Source organism: Pieris brassicae, chromosome 6, assembly GCF_905147105.1.
Source record: "Pieris brassicae chromosome 6, ilPieBrab1.1, whole genome shotgun sequence".
Lineage (NCBI taxonomy): Eukaryota > Metazoa > Arthropoda > Insecta > Lepidoptera > Pieridae > Pieris > Pieris brassicae.
In genome coordinates this window covers 16,153,119-16,180,515 of record NC_059670.1, presented here as the reverse complement: position 1 = coordinate 16,180,515, position 27,397 = coordinate 16,153,119, and the positions used below count along the sequence as shown (strand labels likewise).

Sequence of the window (27,397 nt, the reverse complement as noted above, 5' to 3'; positions counted from 1 at the left end):
GATTATAGATACTTCAGGTTTGGTATATTAACGCACATGGTATTTACTAGATTAAGGTTTTATGTTTATAGACATTTGAACTCAATAAAGATTATAATAATCGCTTTTTTTTCATTGAAACTTAAATCTATTTGTAATATAATTTAATAAAATATATACCCTTCAAAGGGTTGTTAAATATATTCGTTTATTTTAAAACGTTTTTTTTAAATTTTATATTATATTAACCACAGAAATAAAGATTATTTAATTGAGATATAAACTTTATAAAATTGAGATATAAACTTTATTAACTTAAGATATAAACTTTTTTAACATGAGATATAAACTTTATTACATTTAATTTTATTTTTGTTAGCGATAAGACCTGTTTTCTAATAACTAATACAACCGGTTTTTTAAAGGTAAATTAATAAATAGAAATCATTTTAATCGAATTGTATAGATCGTTATAATAGATACCTGCTGACATTGCAGCTATTAAATAAACAGCCAACCGCAGACATATAAGTAAAATTAATATATGAAATCATGTATGTGTTATAAAGTTGCATTACGATTACATGTCGTAACAAAAGCCCTTCCTGTAGACACATGATATTGTAACGCAACCGCTCTTCATAGACACCACCAATGTCATAGATGATATTCAGTTTTCGTTTATTGTATATTAATCTCGTAGATAATTTAACATTGGGAAATACTTTAATCTGATTTGAAAACAGTTTTGAAAATGGAATGTAAAGTTATTCGAGTGTACCAAGGCTTAAAAATTGTTTAATAAATTCAAGACAACTTTTATTTCTGTTAAAGATTCATGAACCCATACAAAATATGCGGGTACATTTATTATTATTTTTAAGCTATGCTTAACTCTAAAGTCAAAAGTTATTTTCCTAAAATATTTTGGCAACTATTCACACTAAACAAGATAAAGCGTACATTTTGACCCTAGCTAAGTCCCAGATAACCAATACTCTAGAGTAGTGTTTATCTTGCGTGGCTTATCACAGTCTGGCACAAAAATTGCGTTATCACGGCAGGAACATAGTAAATTGGTGTCACACGACCGCTTGGAAGGATAACTCAGAGTCTGGGTCGGCACAGCGCTGTATTTGAATCGAAGGCTGTGTACTCACTACATGGCTTAAGTGGGTCGGGGGGTGAGACGTTACGTATATACGTAAGACAACATTGCGTTCACTTGTGGCTGGTCGAAACGTCGTAATATCATGACGTAGCATTGGACTAGACATGCTGTTGACCAATCGCAATCAAAAGAGGCACACAATTAGTTTTAAATTCTCAGCGCCCTGGTATCTATTGATGTAAGAAATTGTATGGCAATTTGGTTTCTTTTAGATTAGGATTGTTTATTTTACGAACGCAAAAATATTGTTTTTTTATTCTACGTGTTTTTATACGTATAACATCAAAAACGTAAACGCAACTCTAGCCACCTTGTTAGTGCGTACGTAACCTAACCATATCAAGCCATTTTGTCTGTCATAACTTCGAAGAATTTAAATTATTCCTTATTAACATTCATACGCTCGTAATGCTTAAATTTCGAAACAGATTTATTGTCACGATTTTGAGTTGATACTTAGAGTGTTATGATATGTCATTTTTCTTTTCTATAGGTACCTAATGTTGGGTAAAAAACGAATGACGTCAGAATTTGAAGTAGTCAAGTCGGGCCGTCTACATCTTTTATTTATAGTTTGATTGATGAACCGAAGCGACGTATGAACTTGTATGAATGAACCGATTTATGGTTTTGTCGAGTTGGCTCAGTCTGTGCTTTGACGTCAGGAATCTTAAAGGCTAAACGTACCTTGAATCCTTACGCGGTCATTATCGTTACGATAAATGTCTATGACATAACGCGATACACTAAATGAACTCTCTTTAGTTTTATTTTTAAAAATGGAACGCATTGAAATTTTTAAAATTTGTTGACTACAGGTGGTGAGTCCCAAAGAAAATACTGTACTTATACTCTATACTGGATACTTTCCTTTAAAAAACCTTTAGGGAAAGGTTCCTATTCCTATTCACGAACTATTCTCTAAAAAACGAACTTTGAGACCGACAGGTGTTTCTTATTTGACATTGTCTATTGCGCCCATTAAAATCAAGTGGCAGCCAAATGGATTACACATCTTCGTTAATTCGGGCTTGAGATAGACTAAATTGCTCAATGCTTATCTTCGCGTGGCATGGCGATTGAAGTCACCGTTTCCTGCGTGACCTATGTTATCGTGCTGCAACGCGGCAGCGATGCGTTCAAAACTACTATAAAAACATTTAGGCTCTCCAGTCCTTCTATGTCTGTCTGGAAATGGTTTAATCGTAATCCAGTTTGAGGTCGTAATATCAAATACCAGCTCTTTATAAATACAACCTATATCATACAATAATAAGTTTCACTTAATGTATAATATATTTTTGAATTGGGCGATAAAAAGTGTCACCAATGGATTTCTATTAACACGGTGAAGGCGCTCATCGTAAGGAATGGTCTCCTCTCAATGTCTTCGAAGACACAAACTTCGATGTCAGGCACAGACACTGATGAAATCTTAAACCAAGATCCATAGCGAATTGCGCTCTGAATTATTGATATTTGACCGAGGGTCTCAAATGTATAAAGAGTTAAAGAATTTCGAAACAGGTTTTTTAATTCCAGAAATATGAATTTTGTCAATGATAAATTATTAAGTGTGAAATGAAAAATAATTAAGCGAAAACTAGATATGCGGGAATCGAACAACTGTTCGTGATTTATTTTTATTAAATTTTAATTTACATATATTAACATACTGACAAAAATTAATATCAATGACATCTCTATGGAACTATCAAAGATTTAATTTAAAAAATAATAATAAACGGGGCAAACGGGCAGGTGTTTCATCTGTCGTTAAGTGATGTTCAGCGTGCTCAGGGATATTGCCAGAAGGCTCTCGTGCTTGCGGGCCTTTCAGTGCTTAAGTGATGCTGACGAAATTATTAATCCTTAAAACCTGCACGGTGACCAGCACCGTCTTGACACCCACAAGAAAAGAGGAACTAAAGATCTATATTTTCTGTCTATGTACATTAGCTTGTACGCAACCTGAGGAAACCGGCATGCCTTAGGCCCAAATGACGGCGTGTGTTAGCCACAGACGGCTGATCACCTACGATACTTGGCTATAAGGAAAAATAAATGATAACCACACCGATATCATAGCATAGACCTATAATTTTTTGAAATATATTCTATATTGTTAATTTACTTATTTATTACAAACACAAATTGATCAGATTTATAGACTCTTATAAATGTGTAATTTGAACTGTAGTTTAATAAAATGCAGTGAAGATTGATAAACAATTTTATCAATACATAAAATCATATAACAATTTCTTGGTCGGAATATATTACGCAACTAGTTTTTTTTAATTTATGCAATAAGAAAAAGTCTTCGGATTCAAACATTATGAGTCCAGTTTGTGCTTCACTTAAAAGGGTTTGTCAAAGTTAGGAAGAAAAGACACATTTTAGTTTTTATTGAAACTATCTTCCAACTTTTAATTTATATTTAGCGTTTAATTTATATCGGAAATATAAATAGGCAATATAAACAAATACACGAAATTCTTCAAAAGTATGGATGGCGCCAAAAACTAACAGAACACCGCGCATGCGCTAGAGCGGACGCTTCTAGCCTGCTTCACTACTAGTAATTTTAATTGCATTCAATAATTTTTTTTCTTTTTCTGCCAAATTGTGATACGCTGTGATGAAGAGAGACACAGTTGAAACGGTTTATTGCACTGTTTGTTGCAAAGCTGATTGAGAAGATTTATGATTTATATATGAAATAGTAATTAATTAGACCTAATTTGCCAAAACTCTAAGACATTTTTTTTTTAATTTTATTTACCTGTGACGATAAAAAAAATATTATTCAATATATATTTAAAAACAAAAATTCTATAAGATAAAGCTTAACTTTGAGAAACACTGATACATTTGCATAGCTCTCCATATTAATAGTCTGCTACTTAATATTAAAAGTGATCTTTAATTACATTTCGGTCTAGGTATTACAGTTTTTTTTCTACCGTCCCTATCTTCCAGTTGGACAGGGCACTTTAGGCGATAATAAAAAGACACAATTTGGTACATTAAAACGTATGGATGGCGCCAAAAACTAACTTATCACCGCGCATGCGCTAAAGCGGACGCTGCCACAGATAACAATTGACTGTCATAGACGATCTCCGCCTCAGCATTTAGACTTTGATTGCGTTATATCGAATTAAAGAATTAAAAAATAGCATTATTTTGAAATCAAGGTAGAGCTTTCTGTACTTGTTTGTAAAGTACGAATATTGTATTTATTTTACTTTAATACATATTATGTTTTTGAGATCAGAAACACTTGCATTTTATAAATGAAATAACTTTCCTTATTACCTCCTTTTTAAATTCTCTTCTATGCAGACGCGAATGTATTCAAAGTTGTTATGAGTTCGCTATCGTATATGACTAGAGCATTATTCAGTGCAGCGAACAATCAGTCTGCCACTGCAGCATCAGGGCAGAGGTCAAGGAATGCGATCGATAAACAGCAAGATTTGACAGTGAAATAGCGCGTTTATGTTCACCATAACTATATCGACCACAATGACGCCTACATCAATCTTCCGTGAGGTCAAAAGATCAACATATTTTATAGACTTTTTCTTTTATAACATTGAGTCGGTTGATACAGTGTGTTTTAGGTGGGCATTAAAGTTTGTGGTTTTTTCTTGAGAGCTTATTGCTATTCCTCTCGTTCCCTTTATTTGAGATCTGGCAGTAAATGTAAATTTAGTACCACACTTTTTGTATAATAGGTTACCTATATTAATTAATATTTTCATTTGATTTAGTTATAATCGTTGTTTAGGTTCAAAATTAAAAAAAATATATTAATTGTAAGTATCGATTACCATTGCTGTTTCAAGATGCAAAACATGCAGTATAATAATATAATTGACTGTCAAAATTGTATCTAATTGGTCCTTGTTTAAAATTACAACATTTTACAATAGGAACTGCGTTCTGAAGAGGCACATGCGACCCGAAAGAATAGCTTCATTTCTATTAATAATAAGCAGCATAAATGTTATATATATTAACGAACGTAAACAGAAATAAAATACAAATCCAGACATACAAAACGGCGAATGAACAGCAATTTGAATTCTCTGACGCGCTTACGCATGGCAAATAGTGTCTCTATACGAGCCCTAAATATATCTGGAGCAAACTCTCGACACATTCAAGGGTTATCCTACTAAATTAGAAATGACTTGCTTACTCAACTGGTAATGCGCACTTCTGACAACATATGTCCTAGCTAGCACATCTGTAATTAAACTTAAAGTAGAATTGTTAATACTAAAGTTTTTGGGACGCAATAATTTAGTAGGAAACAAAAAAGCCAGTGACGCTACAAACTTTCCGATTAGATTTCTATCAATGTTTGTGATCAATTGTTTTTTTATAATTAGGTAAGGTGATAAGCCTTCTCTTCCTGACACGCCCTCGACTTTTCGAGTCGGGCGTGGCGGTCTTCTCGCGATGATTTCCTCCACTCCAAGCGAATGTTGAACGACACAACCAGAAAGTTCATTGGTAATATCCAAAGATCGAACTTCATTATACGTATGAGATTCGCACGGTAAAGCCACGCCAATACTGCGAAATAGACAAAGGCTACCATTCAAAAAATCATCTTCTGTGTATGTAATGCTTTGCTCCTTTTGAGAGCTAAGAAGATAAGATTCACAAAGACGCAACTTAGCAGTTAAAAGTACTTTTTTTGTATGGACTATTTCTATCTTAAAAACAAGACAACAAACACAATTCTCAAATTATAACAAAACAGTAAATAAATAGCTTCGAAAGTGAAATAACAATTTATCTTTGTTTCGATTAAAATGAAATCTGTGATGCTTAAAGTTTTATAACAGCATGAAATTAATGAAGTAACCACAACCTCAACCAATGGTAAATTTAATGGCAGTCATAAAATTAACTATAATATAATCGCACGTGTACGCTTAGGGAATGGTGTACCAAGAAATTTCCGTGTAAACTGCTGTTGTGGTCCGCATTATTATAACTACAATGTCTAATATTCGTTTTAATGTCTATAGACAAACGTAATTTAATTATCGAATAGTTACTAATCGATCAATGATTCAATTCGTGTAGCATCTTTATTCCACGCTTCACTAGCTTTGTCATGTCATGCACATAACTCTATCAATAAACCAAAATTCATAGTAGTTAAGAAGTAGTTCTTTGTCAGTTCTTTGCATCTCTAAAGAGCCTTAGACTACGTATATAATATCTGAATACTTACGCAATAAAGTTAGTGCCATTTGTAGGTCCAATAAGTAATAATACCCTTTTATCTCATGGCGGGTGTATCCGGCCATCAAACGTCGTCGGCAGCCTGTCGACATCTGCTGCCCCAATTTAATGCTAGTATGTGTTGAGTTTTTATAAATAAGCTTCAAACGATTTTAGTCTACTCTATATAAATTAATATCAATTCCTTTATTTTTATTGTCTTCGGTGTTTTGTTCTGCTACACTATATTCGATAGTCTTCAGTCTTTGGTTTTTAATAAGAAACTGAACGTACACATCTACAGATTATCTATAAACACGAAATACGCGTTTGTAATTTTATGGTTAACTGTTTAACTCAAGTCTGATAGCACAACAAATATATTTACCAACAGTACCAATTAATTAAAAATCATTATTTTATTTCCATTTAGTAAGCGTTATAAGCTGAATGGTTATAAAGTTGAAGAATCAGGTTTATCTTACAGAAACCAAGAATTCATGTCTTCAAAACATTCTTTTTCACAGGAAACGGCTTACTTTAACAAGAAAATGAGATGATTACATGAGTCAATATTGCATAATAATATCCTGTATCAATTATAAAATGAATCAATAAACATTCCGTGCAGGAAGGGGGCACATCCCGGATAACGCGTGTAAGGAAATGGGCCCGACGCTTCCTCCCTGCGCAATGCCGAGTGGCGACTCGTGTAGTTATTTATATCATAACTCATAAGTGTGGACATGTTTAACATTTATAATTTACTGTTGATCTTTAATAATTATTTTAATCATAGTTGTCTAATTATAAAATATTCTAATATAAACGAATTGGACGTAACCAGTCTTATTCTCTTACTATACGATTAACCATTTGTATCAGTTGTATCTATAACTGTTTAAAACGTCCAACTGAAAACGTTATTAACAGGAGGAATTTAAATGTATAACGATAGTCAGTTTCTATTATACTGTACCTACATTAAATTAAAGATGCTCGTCGTTAAAAAAGCCTTTTTTTGTAAAAAAAAACTTCGATAAAATCTTGTACTTTTGCAAGATCGCCTCTTGGTAAGCCATGTACTGTTTCGAATATAGATCATTACACTATTCAAAATGTTACGAGACATTTTAAAAGTATTTAAATTATATTTCACCGACTTTATAAGTCCCCCTGCAACTCAATGGAGTAAGAATTCTCTAAATTAACATGAAACTCACATTCAAATTGCCACTAAATGAGATCATTAAATATGTTTTATTATTATTTCTGTGCATGAAAGTTGGTTTTATTACCCTCTACGAAACGTTTTACCAGTTTTTCAGTGCTCAAATGTCAATGTGATTAATTTATTGATACATTAATTATTATTATGGTAGAATATGCATAATGAAACTAATGAGCATGAAACTGATGACAAGTATTCAGATCATGGGTAAGAATATTAAACTGCATTCTCATTTCTGCGTCGGAGTGACCTCAGTGGGTGAACTTAGAAAAAAACAAGCATTGTAGTAAACATTCGTATTTATAATATAATGTTGTCGTTTTATTTACAAATAAATACAAATTCAGTTAATAAATAAATGGTAAATTATCTACATCTTAATAAGTATGTTTTATATCTCATTTCTTAATCTTCTCTGGATTCGTGTGGAATCCAAAATACTAAATGTTAGCGTTTTCTTATGACACGTTTCGGTCTCAAGAAAATTTGAGACTCGGCGTTCGGGCGACACGTTCACGTACATTCACACTATACGACTATATTTACAAGTATTCGAGACGATCACTCGGCGGCCGGGGCTCTGTCCGCTGCCCGCACCGCCCTCTCACTGGCGCACTGCTCACCGCTCATCGCTCACTGCTCACTGCACACCACACAACACTTGAGTCCGGCCCCGCGCGGCCCGGCCCTTCGCTCGCCAATAAATATTTGTACAACGCGGGCGCCGCTGCGGGGGCTCGCTCGGGGGGCGGGACTAGATAATACTGGAGAGCGGCGGCCGCTCGGGGCAGCGGCAGCCGGAGCGGCGACAGCGCGCGTAGGCCGCCGCGCCCGCCGCCGCAAGCGCGCGGAGAGGCCAGTAAAGCCACAGGCACGGCAGCGGCACCGAAAGTGCCGCCACGCACGCCAGCCGAGCGCCGCCCGCGCACGGCTCCGCTTCACCCTCGCCGCTCCCGCAGTGGTAGAACAGCGCTTTGGCGCAGCACATACACGACGCGTAGTCCACACACGCCTCTGCGCTGCATAAACACGAGCCGCACAGCCATCGTTGAGGCAGAGGCCGCGGCCGCGCACACTGCTCGCAGCGGCAGCGGCCACAGTTCTCGCATACTATGGAATCGGCGGCGAGCGCGGCAGCGCGACGCTTATCCGCGGCGGCGGCCGGCTGCGCCGTCACCGGCTTGAGCGGCTGCGCGGCCGCAGCGTGAGCTCGCGGGGTCGGCGGCGCGCGACGCGGGGCCTCGACGTAGGCATTCCGCTCGCGCTCCGCTTGGGGCCGCGGCCGCAACAGCGACACAGGTTGGCGCGCGGAGCTGGCGGCGCCCGCACGGTGCACGCGCGCCGCCGGCTTGGGCGGCCGGGGCGGCGCCGCCGGCCCGCCATACTCGTCCATCGAGTCCGGCTAACGGCTCTCGGGGCCGTCGCCTTCCTGTTCCCTCATCGTCCCCACCTACGGACAATACATGACAAGGTCAGACACAAATTACTACAATATCAGATTATAAGTAATATACAAAAACGTTGCTTTATAGAGTACCCAAACGTTTTTATCCCTAAGCAGCTTTTCCCGTAACATTGATACCTTATATTCTAGACGCAACTACAAATACATATGATTTTACGTATCAAGACCAACAGTCTATCTAAAGATTATGATAATCATAAATAATATTTCTTATTTCTAACGGAGTCACTAAAAAAGTAACTTATAGTTTATTAGGTAATTTCATATTATATTTTCAGAAGACTTTTCATTAGTAACATTGCTTTACAAAATTCTCAGGTCAATGGCCTCATTTAGACTAGTATGCCATATTAGTTGATAATGCAAATAATTATGCATACGAATTCCTATGCAATTGATATTGACGAAAATTAATTTTTGATTCACGATTTGATATACTTTAATCGCGTCATTTTATAATACGTTAAGAATATTGTCTGATTAAGAATTGACCTCTATAATGAGTTATATTGAAACTAAATATACTATTATGGAATATAAGGTACTTATTTCACGTCAATAAATTTGATTCAGACATCCGCACTCATCGGCAAAGAAGACAGAGGGTGCCGAGAGAAAAAGCCTATATACTATACATAATCAAATGCAAATCTATAAAAGTATCGAAAATTAATATAACAATCGGTAATAAACAAGAAAATCCAGTAAATATTAGTGCACGATAAATAATATAGAATCGATACATAATATGACTTATGTAAGAATAAAATATTGATTGTAATTGGCATCTGATTAAATCGCGTTCATAAAAGGCAGATTATTAAGTAATACTGTGACGTAAATAAAATGCTATGTCAACACTTTTAAAATGTTGATATATAATTATGCAATTTAAAAAGACTATATACGAGACAAAGCTATAAAGTTAAAAGAAATGGAATGAATCTAGCATCAGTCTTGCCATCAAAAACTTTACAGCATGTGATTCATACAATAGGCGCTGTGTTGGCCTGGCGTAGTGGTTTCCGCGATTAAGCTGTAATGCTTGATCTCCGGCTGTGCGCCAAAATGACTCTGCCTATGTGCTTTGAACACTCGCTTGTACTGTGCTTTATACCCAAAAAAGGAAGCGAGTTTCAGGCAAAGAGAGCTGATCACCATCTTCCTATAAAACAGAAATGATCACGAAAGATATAGACATATGAGACTCAGCACGAAGATTGTAGCGCTACTGTTTTGTCTAATTCATATAAAAATCTTACTATATTGAAACGCACTCAAATGAGTATTAACAAGACATAGTCCTTTATTAAGACCATACCATAGACATTAAGATTACGTTTGATAGTATTTCTTTAGAAATTTTTTTACTATTTTCCACCGTATGTGATAGACATCTTTTGCACGTAATGCGTATAGTAACGAACATACTTTAGCGATTACATTAAAATAATATTCAATCTATGGAATGATATACATAGATTCTATAAAATAATATAGGGTTAATGTATTAATGCCTTTATCCGTTTAACAACGTAAATACAGATAAATAATTGTAGGTTAAAATTAAAATAAATTCGTTGTTTTTAGCCTTAAAGCCTATTTATATACTATTAGAAGTGTTTTATTTGGAAAACAATAATTTTCTAATATTTTAAATACGGACAGACAGAGAGAGAGAGAGAATATTGGTCTCTCTATCAGATTCAGTTCTAATTTAGAACTTTGAGTTCTTTATCAGAAAAGTATGAGTATTTACGGTTTCAAATAGTATATCGAAACTTAAAGGTCTTAATTATATAATTGGTATCAAACCTACATATACTCTTGCTTATAAATATTATAATAATGGCCCAAAATGTGAGTACATTTAAATTAACTTTTAAATACATTTTATTAATATATTAACAGGAGCAAACGGGCAGTATGCCTGATGTAAATTGATACCATGGACTCTCACATTGCCAGAAAGTTCGCTGGCCTTTTAATAATAGCTACGTTAAGGGATGAATCCGGTCGGAAAGTGACTGGTCAACGATTCAAACCGGTCGTCACGAGCAAAACGCTCGTTGTATTCGAGCGTAAGGAGCTGGTACTGGATAGCTTCCACCCCGTCGCATTTCGTATAAAAAATCTCATATTGCGGACATTTAAAATTGTTCGTAATGCTCAGTCGTCCTCACTGTAGAGTCTGATCGCGTCAAGGATGCGGCTTTTTAGATAAATGTTTCAGATCTTTTCATATACAGCGCAAACACATAAGCACGTGTGCCAGGTAAAATTCAGGACAGACGTTCGTATTGGATTTTGACATACGGGTCCAATTTCAAGAGTCAAAATGTTTTTTTTTCCTTTCTTGGCCTGCACGGTTTGTGCATCAGCCAAGTCAAAATGTTACTCTTAATTTCGTTTATTCGTTGTTAAGCATATCAGTGATACTTGACATCTAAAAGACCCTTCAGATAGCCCATCAAAAGCGGATAAAACCTTTTTCTTATTATTTTACTTTTTTATTTAATCCTTTGTTTGCACAGATTGAATAACGTAGTGAAAATTTAGTTATCTATATTAAATTATATTCGCGTAAAAAAATATTGTTTTTAAGTTGTTTGGGAATAATTATTCTTAGCACGTTTATTATATATTACATAAAAACCGGTTTGCCGACTGTATCGCTGATAAGACTATGTATATATAGGATGAATATTGATCACCAAGGTTACAAATAAGATAGTGTAGTTTGATTTCAGAGGCGTTGCCAAATTCCAATATCTCTCATTGAATGTATTTTCTTATTAAACTATGTATTAATCTGTGCAGCTGTCGCATTGCCGTCTTAAAAGCCACGTGAAGTATTAAGCAGAGGAGGATTTATTACAAAATTTGTGTTACATACTATGTTTACGGTGTTTTAATTAAATGAATGATAAGCATAGCATCACGATACTTTTTAATCCACGTTATAAGGACATCCCAGCTTTAAATTCTTTAGCGCGGCCAAGGAGGTCTCAATTAATAACATTCTTAATATATTATGCATGTATAGTAATGACAATGATATTGGAAGTTCTTACAGTTAAAATTCACTTAATGTTTTAAGAATTAATGAATTTCAACGTAAATAATTACTATGAAAGCTATAATTCTATTTTTAAATAATTCTTATCTTGTTTCCGTCTATGGTAATCGTACGTAAATGTCAATTGTCAATATCAAGGCATGTAGCAATTTTTTTTATGAAATAGGAATACCAAATAATCGAATTTATACTTCTTTATAATTGAAAATTAATTAAAACTGAATAGTAACTTATTGAGCATTCTATATTTATCTACGGTAAGCTTGTCCAAAGCGGAAATGTTATTAACAAAACGTTATTGATTTCAATTTACCAACTTATTGCTAAACAAATAATCGTAAGTAAACGTCCGCTCATTTCTAATAAATATATGAAGATTTGAATTTGGAACCTTCATGATGAACGTAAACTAGTTTTTAAATTATATTCAAAATTAGATCAAAATTTGTGGCCACATTCAATGATCACCATATTGAGAATATTATTAAAAACTTATTAATAAAGGTTTTATAGTTTAATACTACATTCAAGCATAATTAACATTTTTATAAGTTGTGAGTGGTTTTTGTATGGATTTGCAATTAAATAAATTTAATTTAATCAACGTGCACGCTCTAAAGCGTTATTTAATAGTGTTTTGGTAACTTTACGAACGTTACATCACAGCAAGGTAAGTTTGATGTTATCTTATATAACGTTATTTATAATATAAATTAGTGTTTCACATAATTTTGTTTCGTCTAAATATTTTACGGCTTATAAAGTTCGTTAAAAGATAATATGTCGTTATGTTTACAAGTTATTACTCCTTATCACCCTTATCTATAGTTGTAGAAATTGGTGCCGCTGTTGCTATAATAATTTGGAATACCGAAATCATTACATATTTTTAATGTTTTTAAAAACGCGTAAGTACAATTGACAGATAGCGAAGTCAAAATAATATTGATATGGAATTATGTGCGTATACGCACCTAGCGTATCTAGTCTGATTCGAATACCAAACTGGCGCTACATGGTAGAGTTCAACATAAGCAGATGATCCTGTATTATAAGTTGTTTTTAAATATACTAAAATTGATTGATAGTGACGTTCATTGAATTCCAACGTAAGTTTATGGAATATAGTGAATTAGATTTCTATTTGATTCCGTTTGAGTAGGGTCGCGGTCACAGCGTCTACGTCGCGCACGTGTGACGGCACCGGCAAGAGGCAAACACAAGGCCCGCCTCATTCATGCTATCCATTTCTACATTCTAGCTACGTCTTAATTCGAATTCCTGAGGGAATGGAATAAGCAAGAAGTTAAGTACTCGTAATAGAACGCTAGTTGTATCTGCCGCAAATCAACGCTTCCTGGACACTGGCATTCGAACCAGTGGGCGATATGATAGCCGGGACGTCTGGGTACTTACAAAGCAGACGTTCCACGTCACATGTCTCCTACACACATCACGATATACACAAGTGCATACACAAGTGCACTCGGGCTGATGGGCCCCACACACTACACTGAGCTCGGGCGCCGGTGCCGCACCGAAACCGCGCCAGAAACCTCACTGATTCACAAAAATACGACAGAACCACTGAATTTCGGGCCGGCAAATCCACGGGAAGGCTCACGAGAGCGGCGCGGTCCGGAGCGGCACCTGGCGCGGGCGGGGGGCGGCCCACGCACCGGCCTCGATTCTCGTCCGCCCGCCGCGCGGTTATCACTGCAATATGGCCGCTACTCACTTCCTCGGTGAAGTTCTTCGTTGATTTCTACTCCTGATCTCGACGATGGCGATTCTCTTAACCGTTCCGAACTCGTGCGGATTCACTGCACTTATTCTTATACACATTTTAATGGGAAACCGGGAGCGTTAGCACTACGCTCCGACGAAACGAGCGTCCCGTTCGCAGACACATTCCGCACTGGCGTCGGGCGCGGGTGCGGGTCGGCGCGCGGCGCGGCCCGCTCCGCGCGTCCCTCCGCGCGCGCCTCGCCTTTTTATGAATGGAAGGCGGCCATACTGAATGAACCGCGTACACGAAGCAGTCGGCCGCTATTTTCGCAGGCCAGCGGGGTGAGCGCAGGGGGCGGGAGCCGGAAACGGGCTGCGAGCGCGAGCGGTGCCAAATTTTGCGGCGCGGGCGACGGTAGCGGATGCGCTCGTTTATCGAGCTTCCGGCGAGATCCCCCCGCGCAACCGCATCCGGGAATTAGGTTTCCGGCCAACGAGACCAACGAACACCCCGCCCACTTTCCTTTAACGATTATTACTCACTATGATAACGAGAGCCTATCTGATGAAACGGGTTCAATTATTCGTTCAAGTTCACGTCATATTTTTGCCGCTTTTGCTGTGGCCTCTGATGAAGGTCGTTTTGCGTACACTATATTAATAAAGTTTCTCTTTCGATGCACCAAATTCCGATACGATGTGAGTATTTAAATATTACGCTTGACGCATACATACGATAAATAGATCTTAGTCAAGGAGAAAAGATATAGTACAACTAGCAATAGCTATTTACTATGTTCATATTAATAAACGTACACAAATCACTTGACTTCGAAGTATGTATAGAAATTAAATATTATTGTAAACTATTTAAAGCGTAATTATTGAAATAGTAGACTATTGTATCTTGTAAGTGGACAAGACCGGATGCTCTATCAATGCGTAGGCATAACTTCCGTTACAATCAGTAATACTTGGATTATGCAAGCTTTACACAGAGCAAAGGCTTCCTTGCAATATATTGCTATAACGTTTATAAGAAAATTGAGTACAGGATAAAATGCGCTTAGTAATCATAAATGTACTTATTTATTTAGACTTTACATACGTACTTACTTACTTAGCCTTTAGATACTTACTTACTGAGTAATAAATGAGTATAAAGATTAATCTTAACACTGCTTAAATAAAATGGTTTGGGTAAAAACATACAACTTATATGTATGGTAGAATCATGACGTAAGAGAATAATATAACTTATTCCCAAAGAAGTTAACTTAAATTTTGAATTGTACTTGACTGTCAGGAAGCATGAAATTCCCATAGCTAATAAAGTTGCTTTAACAAAAACAATAAAATCTGAATTGACGTCGTCTTAGCACAAAAAATAATAACTTGATTAACTTACCGCAATATCCATTGTTAATGGACTCATAAAAAATATTAACAAAACAAGAATAATTATAATGAATGAATGGACCTAAGTTTGAACAACAAAAACTTCTACCTGCTTGAGCATTGTTTGGTGAACCAAATTCAAAATTTCTTGTCATTTTAATGTGAATGAAGCATAGCAGATGTCTATCTTTTACATTTATTATGTTAAGTAAATTTTCCCACACGTGAATTGTTATATATACCAATTTAAATCTTTTATAATAAGCCTTTTACTACCAGTTATATGACATCTAAAGAAAATAAGGTAGTTGAAATGGCGCTCGGCCGGACACATGACGAGAGATAGCAGGCTGAGATGGACAAAAATTATTACAGCGAGATGGAAAAGGGAAAAGAGTAAGACTTAAAAAGACATTTGCAGACGATATAAAGAGAATAAAAGAATTTAAGCAGCTGATAGAAGTCTATTTTTCACAGGACATGGTGATTACTAAAACCGACACATCGTATGTATTAGATTAAGTAAGGTTATGTAACTTTAACAACATATATATATATATATATATATTATAGTGTCAGCAATAAAGGCTTTATATGCAAAACCTGAACACGGTGATTTTTTACTGTCTTACTTTTCCCAACACTTTCTTCGCTTAGAACAACTTTTAACCAATAAAATATTAATGATAAAGTGCAAAAAGTGCGTAACAAATCAACAAAAATTAAATTACAAGTAACAATTATTGAACTACCAAAGTTAATCTAAAATAATACAAAAAAAAATTAAACTAAAAACTAAAAGCAAATCTCACGTTTCATATAATACAATGCAATACAAAGAATAAGAAATACATGAATTACATAAGTCACGATTGAGCAGGATGGGATGTAATATATTTTCTTCATACATTTTCCTGCCACATTTCTTACATCATCTTCTAAACTTCCATCATCTTTTTGTACTGTCTTGACGTTTTTTTTATATTTGGAACACCATTCCCATCCTTTGCACATTTATATCATTTTTCTTCATAATCGTATAGCTCAATACTTTAGTATTAACATATTTAAGCTAGTACAACTACATTGGTAAAATATTAAATCAACAACAGATCGTTGGATGAGAAAATTCCAAAAAACGGTACACGCAAATATTTTAAAGTTTACAAGTACAAACCTTGGCTAGGTTAGGCTAAAATCCATACATTTATTGTCGCTTTATAGCAAATGGACGATTGAGAGGGATTCTTCTATACAAAGAGTCCCCTCGTGAGTTGTGTGCTGCGATATTGCAGGCTACTCGAGTGTCAGGAAGTTGAGAGAAGCATGGATCTGGTTAGCGCCGCGCGTTCTTAAGTTCTCATGTCATTTTCACACGTGTATATCCTTTCTATAACGTATTTTCATTTGGAGCACAAATAAAATAAACCTCAACCACATAACACATGCTGTTTCGCGAGCTCTGCCTAGACATAAATGGAAAATGCAGTTAACTAAGTATTCCTTTATTTGTATAAAAACTTTAACCGGAACGAATCCTAATGCTTCTACATGTGTGTTGAGCGGGTTTTTAAAGGATCCACAGTTTTTGTTTTAGTTTTAGGGTCTTCCTTCCGTTCCCAAAGGCAAGGAATTTGCACCAAAAAAGATCTTTTTTATGCTCACCCATTCGACATTCCTTAATTTAAACAATGGGGAAAATAAAATCTAAAAATACGTTTAATTGGTTAATCACTTGATTTGTGAAGCGTGGAACGCCTTGCTCATATCCCCAGTGAATTGGTTCATGTTTCAGTTTAAAAATCATAAATGGCCACCGGGCTTGCATATAAGGGTAGTACGATATAGTTTGGTTTATTTTCGTTATATTTACTTAAATAATTAGTTCAAGCAGAGTTGACCTGTGGCTTCAGCGTGCGACTCTCATTCCCGAGGTCATAGGTTCGATCCCCAGCCGTGCTTCAATAGACTCTGTGTCTATGTGCAACACTCGCTAGTAGTGGAAACAAATCATTATGGGGAAACCGGCATGTCTCAAATCCAGATATCGAATTCGTATGTCAGACAAAGAGTTGATCTACGTGTATATGAAATAAAAATAATTAAAGAAAGGATGGAATGTGAGGCCACGCCAAGGGTTGTAGCGCCACTGGATTATTACTAATTAGTCTAGTTTGCCGGACGTTTTCGGACTTAATGCATGAGTAAATCAATAAGTGTACTCCTAGGCGGGTATGAGATAAATAGAAGAGGATAGATATAAGAGAAACTAATTGATATTAACACTATTTATATCTTGAAATTCTTGACAACAATGGTGGTATTATTCTTCCGATATTTTTTGTCGTTTATAACCAAACGTATAAACCAAAGTACACTAACTATTTTGTTAGTGTACTTTAATATAAGTGCTAAACAGTGAATGAAAAAAAAACACAAGAACAGAGTGTCTCCCCTTTAATAGAGACTATACGTAGTGTTATCGGACACTTACTTATAATGATAACAATCCTTTTTAGTAAATTAGGTTAGACTTAAATTGCTTATTAGTCCTAAGTTAGGCTAGATCGTAATGTTCCATGATGTCGTAGAAAAGACACATGTATATAAAGAAAAAAAATTATAACCAGCCTTGTCAAAGAAGTATTTTCTACGAGGTTTTATATTCCACGAATTAATTCAGAATAAGGTGTAATCATTAAACTTTTCTGAGTGCAGCTGAACAATAAGTGATTCAATTGAGTTTACATGAAATGCGATGCTCATCAGAGAGGAAATAATGGGTGGCCGAAAGGGACTCGCTAAGGATGAGACACACTATATATTCTAAAATCCGTATAGTACGCTTAAATTTTTATAAATTAAATTGACATAGGTTGATATAGCAAAATAATTGTTGATTCAGCTAACATGCATTTTCATTTCCTTAGACATTGTAATAACATTTGTATTTGCATTTGCAGATTGTTGCAGAAATTTGTGAAAGAATACAATTTGTTGTAGAATAAATACACATCACCAAAAATCTAATAAAATGACAGTGAAAATAATTTTAGCAGTGCATACAAGTCTTACATTGAAAATGACACCGTTCGTACCACATCGACTCATTCGAGGAAAGTTTAGCAGCTCACAATAAGCTTTCATACGAAAAGCACATTCTCAGAAAATCTCGAACTGTTTATTAGTATAATATAATTAAGCAAGACAAGCTTACGTTAACATTGTAATATTCTACTATTAAATTATAAATATATATTATTAAGTCTTAAACATAGTGTGTTTTGACGGGATAGTACATTTATAATCTATTTATTCTCAGTTCACAGTTTATAAATTATGGAATAGGCCATAGAGTATATAAACTATTTTCGGAGCTTATTTTTAAATGTTCTATTTTTAAAATATGACATTATAATTAGTTCGTTGTAAAAGTTCATCATTGATATATACAAAATTTACATATTATATAAAATACACAGCGCCGGTAGTCTGGTACATCGAATAGCAATAGTTATTGCAATCCCGAGTTTTTCTACTACTAGTGCATTGAAATTGCATACAAAAACGTCGCAATGGTGGTGATGATGTTAATAGAGACTCACAAATCGGGACGTCCTTTTTATCAATAAAAATAATGAAATTTTATATGCTATAATTGTATTGTACAAAAAACATAACAGTGCACGTTATACAGTGTTGCAATTAATATACTAATCCAAAGATTTTTGCATAAGCATTTGCTTTATATGAGGTGTTAAAATTGCCACATTATATAATAAATATATTTATAGCTGCTAATTGTGTCAAAATATTTATTACTATCGCTAAAATATAATCGCACGCAGATGTTAGTGGGTTTTTTAATGTAAAAGTTATTTTTATAAATAAATTTAAAATTAAATTTCACTAAGTAGGTATTCGAATTTTTTTTTTCTTTTACAGTGCTCAAGATTGTGACTAAGACATTTCTGAATACAGGCCTTTGAGTCAATAACCGCTAATCACGATCGCGTTCATGTCCATACACTTGTAGATGTACACACTGAATGAATACTTTTAATACATAGAAATTAGTTAAACAAAGTTCAATTTTCTAGCATTGGAATGGAAGAACGAATAAAAGACGAAGAGCAACAGTATGTGACCAACGTTTTGAGATAATAATTGTTTCAACGTGAGTCGAACCTTCTTGTGTGCATTAAAACATTAAGGTAGTTAAAATAAAATCGATACGACCTACGCAAAACAAGTAGATGAAATGTGGGATTTCAAATAGCAATTCAAATATGGAACAGCACCTACTCGATAAGATATTTCAGCGCAGCAATAGAAATCAGGCTTCGTTTGATATTCTGGAGGCGGTCGTTTGCCGGAAGCCGATCGCTTTCCATCCGGCATCGACACTCTACTCAAAGACAATTTTGCTGGCAGGTTCTATAGAGCGTTACATCATGAAGGTCCTAGTGGCGAAGCGTACCCGTGACGCCTGTTTCGAGTAGTAAAAAAGTATTATATTTTTCTCTGTCTGTGAGATTTTTACCATGCACCAATAGTATGAACTACTGCGAAGAGAAACTCACACACATTCATAAAGTACTAGATTTTAAGTGACTATATATATACAGATTGACAGGTCGGTTACGCAGCCACAAGCCACTTGAGGTTTCGTATTATTTGATCTGTCCCTAAGGCATCTAGTTCAAACATCTTTAATAATTAAGTTTTATTAGTATAATTCTGTATCACATTAAATAATTTTAGTTCTCAAAATATACCTGTATGTTATTACGTTTGTTTTCTTTTATTAATAAAATTTAACTATGGCCAGACCATAAGTACTGTTACAAAAAAAACTTTTCTTTTATTCAACTTTTTAATTATTTTGAATTTGGAACACGTATATTATTATTTAAAAATTTATTTCGATGTTGCGGCATTTCACATATTTTATCGTGTTCATTATCAAACTACAATATGGAATGGGTCTAAAAGGAAATAGGATTGCAGGGATCGCCTTGCAGTTCTAAAGAAGAACTCAAGAGGTCGTAAAGGTACAACGAGGTCATCATCCTGCGTCAGTGATGGTTTGGAGTGATGAGTCTTATCTAGGAGTCACATTTTTGTGAACAGTCTTGGATGTTGTGAAACCTCTCAGCAATACACATTTTAAAAATATATCGTTGACTTTCCAGCAGGCTTCTGAACCTGGTCTAATAAATCTTTAATTAGCGAACTCCACGGCCTAAGAACGAAACGAAATCAAAGTTGGAGAGATACTCTTATGCTTGAGCCGGTAAATAATAAACAATTCCTTTTTTTGACAAATAAATAGAAGTGACAAAACGTTATACGTTTATAAGACCGTAGTAGAACTCAAAAAACACATTTATGTTTGCACGTGTATTTATAATGTAATAATTTAGACGAAATTAAATACGAAAAACCCAAAACTTTCAAAAAACTCGCGTATCTCAGTTAAGCGATAAGACGTTATTTGTCACAAACTATCACAAAACATATTGTTAATATGTCCAAATTAGATTATAAGTCCATATACTAACACCGGATGTATGATAAAGATTGATAATAAGCGCCATTCATAACAAACAATTCTTAATAATTTTATGTACATTTAAATAAATCTTTATAATTAACTGTTAATTAATAAACGGTATTATTATCACGTACATTTTAAATAAGTAACATCAAACTAGAAGATCTTTAGTAACTTATGAAAAGAAATGTCTTGTTCTATGTAACTTCTTCAATACAAAAAGTCCCCTCGTGAGTTCTTGCTGCGATATTGTGGGCTACCCAATTGTTAGGGGGTAGCGTAGATCGACTAACCATACTGTGAACTGTGCCTTCTTAAGATCTCATGTTATTTTTACACATGCATATACTTTCTATAACATATTTCCATAAGTATCTAATTGTCCGTATGACATATGTGGTGTTTGAGAGCCTTAACGTCCCAATCATATACACGCAATCATCGCGCGTAAAAATTGATAGATAATTCTCTCTTAATAAAATCTTATCGAGTGAATCGCATAATACAGTCATTGGGAATTTATTTATCTTCATGGCTTTAAGGATCAGATAAGTTGTTTTAGTAGTAGTAGGAGCTGGTTCCACCGCTATGTGAAACCAGCTGCCCACTGAAGTATTTAAAACCAATACGACTTAGGGTCCTTCAAGAAAAGAGCGTTCCAATCCTTAAAAGGCCGGCCACACACTCGCGAGCGCTCTGGCATTAAGTGTCAATGGGCGGCGGTATCTTTACATCAGGTAAGCCTCCTGCCCGTTTGTCCCCTGTTCTATAAAAAAAAAACACAAACAAATCAGAATTAGTTTATGTATAATAAATAAGTCAAAATATATATAATAATATTATTAATTTATTGGTTGTTTTAGCAATAGTAGTATTCTTGTATAAAGACAAAAATTATAAGCTTGTAGAAAAATTAACAAATTCGGCCTGATAAAAAAATAAAATAAATCAGTGGCGCTATAAACCATTTTAGGTCTGGGCCTCATATTCCTGTATTTGTTTCATGATCATTTTGTTAATCTTATCGGCTAGTAGGTGATCAGCCTCCTGTGCCTGACGCACGCCGTCGACTTTCTGGGTCTACGGCATGCCGGTTTCCTCTAGATGTTAACCTTCACCGTTTGTTCGAATGTAAAATGCGCACATAGAAAGAAAGTCCATTGGTTCACAGTCCGGGATCGAACCTACGATCTCAGGGATGAGAGTCGCACGTGGAAGCCACTTAGCCAACACTGCTCTAACATCTTTCGCCCTGATACAAGTATTAATTTTATTATTCTCGCAAAAGTTCTAACACCCATATAAAAGCTTTTCGCAAATCATATATTCACGAACGATGCTCCTTCTAAGAATCGATTAAACACATTGGGGTTTGGCCATTTTGCGCATATTTTTTGTGGCCAATAAACATGTGTGATCCGACAAATTATCATACAAACAACATAAGCAGGAAACATCAAGAAAATATTAACGGATGCGACATATCATATAAATTTTATATATTACATGTGCATGAAATAATCAGCTGTAAAAATCTACATCACAAATATTGCACGTCCTATAAAAACTAAATAGCTAACTATTTTTGTTTATTATCATCATTTTTATTCTTCTTGAAATATAGATAGTGTGTGCAAACTCATTCGCTGCATGTCTCTATATATTTAAATTAGACATGCATCCAATACCGATATATAGACGATTGGCGATATTTGAATTGCCGATGTAACGTAACGATACTTTACAAATTTCGCGCGCGAGGCACAGTCAGTGCCCCTCTCAACCGCTTTGTCCCCGTGCATTTCATTTCGCAGGACACTTTAGTGGGCTTTAACGGTTATCGCACGTAATATTTTTCGATATTTATATATTTATTATTCTTCTTAATAAAATACAGATATTTTATTAAAATTGGTAAATGACAAAAATCCTATCAATGTTATTTTAATTTAATTATTACTTTTAATTCTTAATTTCATTAACTAAACTATCTTATTCAAGGTTGTGACTGTTTATATTTTATAATAAAAATTGAAAACTTTTACCAAACTTGATATATTTTGACTTAATTTAATTTTAATTCAATAAGCGTTGGATATTTCTATCCCTATTTTCGTTATTTAGTGGTTATACTCTGCTATATTGGCCGTGTTTTTACAAGAAAAAAAGGAATTAAAACCGGAAAAATAATTCAAAAATATTATGTACGAATAATATCAAAACTCTTTTAACACGTTCCAAAATACGTATAAATTTTAAACCTTATCTGTAAAAGAAATGACTTTATTAAAAATATAACAAATAGAACTATGCCAAAATTTAAAATAAAACATATTAAACTTAAACAATAGTAAAAGAAATCTGGTCTCATAAAAATTTATATATTCCATTTGCTTTAAGCATAAAGTCATAAATTTCAACGAAAAATAATTATGCAAAAGGTAGGACTTAGTGTTGGATGATACATCGTATATGTTTCTGTTGATTACTATCATTATTTTTATATGTTCTTTAATTTAATTAATTTTACTACAGACTATAAAATCAATTAATCAAACAACGCATCGGTGTCTCATCTAAACCTGAGATCCTAGATTTAAGACGAAACTATAAATACGTTTATTTGTACACAGATAAGGCTAAACCCCGTCACAGAAATCACAAATCCAGTAAAGTCTTTGGCTTAAAAAATTTAATGAAACAAGAGTTTTGTGCCAATACTTTAAACAGTTAAATAGCGTAAAAGCCAACGCTTTTATGATATTTATGTGAGGATTTTAGTGTCGTTCATAAACAAAGTTGATCACTGAATGAATACTTGTCACGAGTCCATTCACGACATGTGACCTTAGCCGACCCGCGTTTGCGAAACGATAGATTTGATCTCGCGTGTGTTAGACGGAGCTGTATAAAATTCTTCTCATTTTAATTGAAGGCAATTACATAAATTCCACGTAGCGGTCGTAGGAGTGGGACGAGGGGGAGTGAGCGGTTAGCGGGCGGGGAGGGGGCAACGCGGCGGTGACCTTCCGTGAGGCCGTCCGGCTCATCGCTACGGCCGCGGCGCGATACTCGGACTGCTAGCATTATATGACCACAACTGGAGAAAACTTTTGCATACACACAAAAGTGTGAGAGCTTACTTCAATTGTTTCGAGAAGAATGCTTAACGTGTAAGCGTAAGAACTAAAACAAATGAGTATCGTTAAATTTAAACTAAACTTCTTGGTAAGTAGTTTTATATAAATATAAAAGGTTAATAAAATCTTGTGTATTATTCGAGCTTTATCGGAGCCGTTATTATTATTTATCTGACCTAACTTAAACAAATTTAATTGTGTATATTATATCTAACCAAAGTATTTAAAGTTTTATAGACTACAAAAATACGATGTATTTCGAAATAACGAATCCTCTATCGGATTTAACAAGGTAAACTTACTTAACAACTTCTGATAACATCCAGGTCGATAATTGAGACGAAAGTTAGTAAAACGTAACATAAATATAACTTTTAATTTAATATAAATCGAGGCGGCGGTTGGCAACAGAGGTCTAAAATATGAATGTCACTGATCCCGAGCCATAATATTGCGTAACGTATCAAATTAGTTGTTTTATATTTTCTTACTGTAATTAAAACATACACCCACTATTTAGGAAAAGAAAATGTAATACGTATAGATTAATGTATTCTAAAGATTTATTTAAAAAAACTGTTTGATGAACTGTCAATGAATGTAATAAAAAACAGCATTTACGGATCACTATCAAAGCTTTGAAGTTTCTATTTATAATACGCATTGGGATTAGTATTGGAAAATTAATTTAAAAAAATAAACGGACGTATATGGCCTAAAGTACTCAATTTACTTTCAAAAACACGGCATAATTTGTGTCCTATAATACAGCATTATATACATTGTCAATTCAATATGTACGCCATGTAGAAATAAAAAACTGGGCTTTTATTTTTTAGCGCATAACATGTTAACCTTGTATTTTTGAAAAAGTATTATGACATATATATATTTTACAAAATAAAATGTTCGACATTGAATAAAATATGTGACACTAATGAAAAGTATACGTTCAGTGCGTTTTACTATGTATATTCCACCAGGAATATTTCAATATATTTTTTCTTTATATCTCTAAACGTCGCAAACATGTTGCAAGAGTTTTTTCGACTCCCCCAGATGTTAGAATTCCGTATGGATGACGTGTGCAGGATCTACACAATGGTCAAAAATCAAAAGTAGTGACAGAGCCCGTGGATCGAGCAACGTCGCAGGGCGTCGGCCAATGACATCACTTTCCACCGCCTGTGTTTTTTGATATTCTACTCTACGACACAAACATAGACCACAATCTCGCACCAATAACCACTATAGGCCCATATTCAAATATTTTTTATACATCAATACGTGGTTTGTTTGTCTATGTGTTATGTTACTTATTTGCACGGAACTCTTAAACGCTGTCAATGGAGTATAAAGAAACTCTTACTTATTTTTTGAGCAGTGTTGGCCTAGTGGCTTTAGGGTGCGACTCTCATCCCTGAGGTCGTAGATTCGATCCCCGGCTGTGCACCAATGGATTTTCTTTCTATGTGCGCATTTAACATTAGCTCGAACGGTGAAGGAAAACATCGTGTGGAAACCGGCTAGCCTTAAACCCAAAAAGTCGATGGCGTGCGTCAGGCACAGAAAGCTGATCACCTACTTGCGTATTCGATTAACAAACGATGATGAAACAGATACAGAAATCTGAGGCCCAGACCTAAAAGGCTGTAGCGCTATTTTTTTTTTAAATGGTTTATTTCTTTGGTATAATAGTAACACAAAGCACAATGAGCAGAAAGCAGTTCTACTACCTCAATCTAGGCCAAAAGTCGAATTAAATTACTTTTTATATGTGTTTTGCTGTTTATTATATTAATTTTTTTAACCCTTTTTTGTATTATTATTTGATTTCGCTTGTCATATCCAAATATTATAGGGAAAACCATTTTAATATAAAAGTGTATTTGTTGTTATAACATGTGTTTGTCCTAAATTTGTAGTCCAAATAAAAATGTATGTACGTGTAGTTTTTACGTACGTATTTGAAACAATATAAACATCTATTTATAAATGATATGTACGCGTCGATTATGCGTACTGCATGTTAAATCCGACAATTTAGTTGACTTGTCTTCAGTGTGGTAACTGGTAAAGTGATCAAAATCTTAAATAGAACTTGAATTGCTCAGCACATATTAATGTCGACGTTATGTCTGCTTAGTCGTGTGGAGTGTATAAATTATTCAATGGACAAATAACATAAAAAATGTTGTAAAATAAAGGTTCATTTGGGTGACAGGGGGAATACGAATTAACGGGTGACGAACGGCGAAAAATACCAATGTTGGGAGGAATTCTTTTACATATTTTATGTTTGTTATACTATGATATATTTTGACTTGTCAGCTTTTTCCTTTACAATTATACAAGTATTATAAAGTTTATTGCCAAACGGATGTTTTCGAATACAGTCAATATATTTATATGTTCAAGGAGAGAGTTCACAGTAGCGAGATCTTATGTTATAAGTTAAGTTAATAAATAATACGTCTTAAGTAGTTTTAAGTGTCACAACGGCGGCGATATGGCTAGGTGCGGCGCCCGTGGGCGAACTGGCGGCGCCCACGCGACGCCCGCGACACCTCGGCCACGCAAATTCCTAACTCTTCGGCCTACACCTGCGATCGTTGCCTCACTGTTTACATCGGACGACACGACAAAAGCTATACGATTTTTATTTGAGTAAGAATTGAGAACTTATCTTAAGTCTAAGCCATCGTATAAATTAAGTAATATTTAATATTTATAAACTTTTTACGCATTTCTGTGAGCTCTTGTTTATAAAAGCTGAAAGTCTATAAATTAACTTAGAAAATCTAAAAATACTGTCATTATACACAGAAAGGTCATTAACAAAGTCTCCGCCTTATAAATTTCAGCCTAAGTTAAGAATGGAGGATAAAAGGATGTTTGTAAGGTGTCTTAAGTACTGTCTTGATAGATTTAATCTCAAATTGTTTTATTTAATATAAAAGGAGATGTGCCTATTGGCTTTAAATGATTATAAGCTTAAAGCTGGCTTCATATATCAGATTTTCTCGTATACTTCATCGACATTATATCAACTCGACGTCCGTCGTTCTACAACTAACCGTTATTTTAGGCTGTTATTGCCACGTGCCACCACTATGTCGAAAGATATCCACTGAATTTCCTAATTCTTCTTAGAGTCCTTTAAGAAATGAGCGCAGCAATTTTTGAAAGGCCGGCAATGCACTTGCGTTAAGTACCATGGGCAACGATATGACTTAAGCGTCGTGCCTGCCCTGTTCAATAAAAAAAAAGATTATGTTATATCTTATCAGTTAAATTTTTATAATATGTAATACTTATATGTAATATAGTAGTTTAATTCAATCAAAGCAGTCGTGACGTCTGTTGTAACGGCAACCTTGAAACTGTGTGTCAACAGTT

General features: G+C 34.8%; 1 protein-coding gene across 5 annotated transcripts in view; it reads right to left on the bottom strand.

Annotated features, from left to right (window-relative positions):
- Nucleotides 1–7,923: 7,923 nt before the first annotated feature.
- Nucleotides 7,924–27,397, bottom strand: part of LOC123711298 (protein sprouty) — a 37,211-nt gene continuing 17,737 nt past the window's right edge. For 3 of the 5 annotated variants that reach the window (XM_045663814.1, XM_045663816.1, XM_045663815.1), the window contains exon 3: nucleotides 7,924–9,081. In XM_045663814.1, coding sequence (XP_045519770.1) covers nucleotides 8,386–9,024 — 639 coding nt within the window. In that variant the 5' untranslated portion in view covers nucleotides 9,025–9,081 and the 3' untranslated portion in view covers nucleotides 7,924–8,385. The other 2 variants (XM_045663812.1, XM_045663813.1) reach the window with 2 other exon arrangements.